The sequence below is a fragment of the Sceloporus occidentalis genome, unplaced genomic scaffold (genome assembly GCF_023333645.1).
Source record: "Sceloporus occidentalis isolate IW3139 unplaced genomic scaffold, rSceOcc1.0.p SCAF_149, whole genome shotgun sequence".
Taxonomy (NCBI): Eukaryota; Metazoa; Chordata; class Lepidosauria; order Squamata; family Phrynosomatidae; genus Sceloporus; species Sceloporus occidentalis.
Window position 1 is genome coordinate 321,880 of NW_028317129.1, and position 4,368 is coordinate 326,247.

General features: G+C 34.8%; 1 protein-coding gene across 1 annotated transcript; it reads left to right on the forward strand.

Annotated features, from left to right (window-relative positions):
- Positions 1-1,316: 1,316 nt before the first annotated feature.
- LOC149280683 (heart- and neural crest derivatives-expressed protein 2) lies at positions 1,317-2,936 on the forward strand. Its single transcript, XM_089500186.1, has 2 exons — positions 1,317-1,850; positions 2,838-2,936. Exons 1-2 carry the CDS (start codon positions 1,317-1,319, stop codon positions 2,934-2,936), a joined length of 633 nt encoding a protein of 210 aa, XP_089356312.1.
- The last annotated feature ends 1,432 nt before the right edge of the window (positions 2,937-4,368 follow it).

Consider the following 4,368-nt stretch of genomic DNA (forward strand, 5'->3'; position numbering starts at 1 on the left):
TCTGAAACATATTAATATCTTATAGCAAAGACCTAGCAATAGTGACTCCTTCACAGAACATTTAGCAAAATAGACATAATAAAAGGAAATAGAGTGCTTTCATAGATAGTCCATTAGTACACTAATCAGCTGTTCTAATATAAATTATCAGATTCCAGCTCTTGTGTAGCATATATCTGAAATATTATTATTAATAACATGCTATTACCACGAGGGGGTTTTATACATTTATAGGCTAGCTAGGATCTCCTTAATCACTCTGCATTGTTATTCTACTAGCAAGAACATATGGGATACAAAATATATATATATTTAAAAAAAAATAATGTATATCAGAAGATGGTACTAGAATGAGAAGCAATACTGTACCTGACATAGGTTTATCCAGTTTATTTGAGTGCAGTGGTGTTTATGTAAATGTACATAACTATTTACCATGAAATACATACAGTTAAGCATCTGCTACACACTTGCATTAACCTCGGTCTGATGCTCGATTTTTTTTTCTTCTTTTAATTATATTATGATTAGGCAGAGGCAGCCAATCCTAGAAGAGAAGTCCTTAAATTAGCAACGTGAACATCAAAAAGGTTTATTGCGGTGTATGAGGGGCCCACCCCTTCTGCTCTCTGATTGGTCGAAACGAGCTCTGACGACATATATTAACCCAAGCTTCCCAAATGATGTAGCTGTACATGGAGATCCTACATGGATATAGTGCCAGTGCTGAGTATTCACTGAAGGTCTATGGGGTGCAGAGAAGACACTGGGAGTTATTGTTAATCTACATGCCCACATACAGGGCAAAAGGGGATATATGCTGACATCCCAAGAGTTTACACGTTGTTTGGTGTGCGGATTGATAGTATGCTTGGTGCTCAGATCATTTGAGGCGTAGGAAATGGATGCCAGCTCACAGTGAAACCCGATCAGAAACTGTATGCTCCCATTGGGAACTATGTGCAAGACCTGCTGTAAGTAACAGATCGCTGGTTAGCAAGTTCGTTTTACGTCACCCAGATTTTTGATTTAATGGAAAGGATTTCACTGGACCCTAGCAGCACCCATGCAAGCTCTGGTGCCTCGTAATACTTGAATTTACAGCGTTTGGAACTTCTGATCTATTGCAGATCTGTACTAGCGTGTCATTGCTTGCTTTTAATCTGCTGTAAAGGAGAGACAAGATCTATGGAGGGCTGGATATAAGATCATATTTATACTTGATATATATATAGATATTTATACATAGACATTCACCTGGTGGTGGGAGGCATAACATCCCAAAGGAAAAGGACTAGGCAGAAGGTGAAGCTGCAATGAGTTTAGTTGGAGGTTTCCCCCACCACCCTGTGGTTCACCATGATGGGTACCCGTTTGCAGCCGCTGCAGCTGCCGCCGCAAGCCGCTGCCACGAAGAAAACCCTTATTTCCACGGCTGGCTTATCAGTCACCCTGAGATGTCTCCCCCCGATTACAGCATGGCACCGTCCTACAGTCCGGAGTACGCTAATGGTGCGGCCGGGTTGGACCACTCCCATTACGGGGGTGTCTCGGGAAGCGGGGCCGGTGCTTTAATGCAACGGCCTGTAAAGCGGAGGGGGACTGCAAACCGTAAGGAAAGGCGCAGGACTCAGAGTATTAATAGCGCCTTCGCAGAGCTGCGGGAGTGCATTCCCAACGTCCCCGCTGATACCAAGCTCTCCAAAATTAAAACCCTGCGCCTGGCTACTAGCTACATTGCCTACCTCATGGACCTGCTAGCCAAAGATGACCAAAATGGGGAGACAGAGGCCTTCAAGGCAGAGATCAAGAAGACAGACGTGAAAGAGGAAAAGAGGAAGAAAGAACTGGTCAGTATACGATTTCTTGCTAGTAATATTAATGTGTAAATGTTGGATCAATAATTTAGCAAAATTTATTTTTTACACAATTTCTTTCTTACGTATTACCAAGTTTCTAACTTGAACACGATTTTATTTTATAAGTGTATTCGCGTGATAAATATTGCTTACAATTCCTCAAAGATTTAATAGTACAGAAGAAAAATAATAAAGCTGAATTGACGATGACCAAATTTCCTTAAAAAAAATTGTACGAACAAGAATTGATAAAATACAACAATTACGCTAAAAAACAAAAAAGTTAAAAAAGAGAAGGCTTCTTCCTATCCAATAATGCAACGATTTCCTAAATTCTCTGCCATTATACACAAGGCATACATCATATAATTATTATATGTAAAAATATTGTTTAATATTAATAAACTATTTAAGGAATTCATACATTGTTACATTGTATAATAATATTTATAAATAAAATACATTTTATAAAATACATATCAAGGTTAGTAAAAGAGTTAAGAATTTCAAACATTATATTATATAGCTGATGCTTTTTGTGTAGAGATACAAAGAAATAAAATATAGTAATAAATTTCGTGGTGGAAGAAAATATTTAAAATTATAATTACGTCTTTAGAAAATATTTTACCAGTGAGAATACATGATTACTAATACACGAATTATTATTATTATTATTTGTCATAAAATCTCATGTATAATTCTGTCAGTTTGAACATATTTAAAAAGCAGAAAAGTGATATTAAATACATTTATGATTTGTATTGATTACAGTAATTGATGATTTAAATTAATTTGTCGATTTTAAAGTGTATCAGTAAGAGGCAAGGCCACAAGTTAACCCATTTTAAAGTATTGTATTATTAATCGAGACTGGAATATTTTTAAACACATATATTTTTCTATGAACTGAAATACCGAAATATTTTTATTCTAAATTAATTTTCTGTTTTTTTCCCCTTCGGTCATTTCCAATAGAATGAACTCTTGAAAAGCACAGTTACCGGCAACGATAAGAAATCGAAAGGGAGGACTGGCTGGCCACAGCATGTCTGGGCTCTGGAGCTTAAACAGTGACCCTATGGACTGCATCAATGAAGACTTCATATACATACATATATATGTATGTGTCTGTATATATATGTGTATATATGTGCCCTGAAAAAACTATGTATTTGGAATCGTCCAGTTTATTTATGTGCAATTTCACCCCCAACCACCCCTTTACATGTGGATACCTGAAGAAAAGCATTCCATTTAATGAAGAGGAGTCTGAAGGTTGGTTTAAAGGGGTTTGTGAGTTACAGTATTTTCTCTGTTTGTGCTGAAAACACAATGACAAAAAAGACTCATTGGCATTAGTGTGTATGTGAAATGTATGTCTACAAAACCTGGCCTCATAGGTAGAAATATTGATGGTATTATAAATGTATAGGGAGGCTGAAACAATTGCACCAATGGTGGTAGATGAAGCATTTCCTGGTGTGAGAGGCCTAGGGGATACTGCAGTCTGATTAGTATTATCTGCTGGCCCCTTTCTCACACACTGAAAGCAGATTAATGGACAAAAGGAATTTTCCCTTTTTTGTACAGGTCCAACAAGTTGTTTTTTTTAATCAGTTTTTGTGCACTTCTGTCAAGAAATGTGGAGTTTAATTAATATTTGAAGGTGTAAAACTTTATATGTGATCAATAAACCACTGAGTGTTTTTTGTATATATTTGTTACACTGATCTGATATTTTTAGGCAGTGGGAAAATGATCAATGAACTAATTCTATATGTGCATGAATTCTTGACAAATACATATTGGGTGTGTGTATGGAAATGCATATACACTGTTTGTTTAATACATGAAGCAATGTTTCATAATATATATATATATGTATATATATATATATATATATATATATATATACATTGCTTCATTTTATATATATATATATATATCCACTGGTATTGTTAATATACAGAAAGATAGCTGGTTGCTTTTAAATTAATTAACTATTTACATTTCCTTACAACAAAACAATTTTGTTTAAGGTTTCATTTGTATTATATTTTATAAATTATGCCATTTTAAAGATAGACAATAATTTGTTTGCAGACAATTACAATAATTTGTAATTTGTAACAAAAAAAGGTTTATACTATTAGTAAAATCTACTATGCTGGAATAATTTGAGACCCTCTTTTTACCCTTGACTTCAGATTTCAGACTTTGAGATTTACAATAATTTTCATGATCACAGGCCAATTCTATGTAGTTTGAATGAGATACAAAACCCACTGTTGTATGCAACCACATTGATATACACAACCTAAAATAAGTACGGTAGTTACTTCCTGATTGTAATAAAACATTTAATCATTAAAGCAGAGTAAAGGAAAATGGATTGATAAAATAAAAATCTAACAACCTCCCTTGCTAATCATATTGAGGCTGAGCATGATTTTTTAAAGATATTTTAAAATTACATTTCAGCTGAAACCCCTCCTAGAATTTTTCT

Excerpts from the sequence above, each read along its gene's own strand:
- LOC149280683 (XM_089500186.1), top strand. The coding sequence starts at position 1,317 with ATGAGTTTAGTTGGAGGTTTCCCCCACCACCCTGTGGTTCACCATGAT. Across the intron at positions 1,851-2,837 it reads AAAAGAGGAAGAAAGAACTG|AATGAACTCTTGAAAAGCAC; the intron begins GTCAGTATACGA and ends CATTTCCAATAG.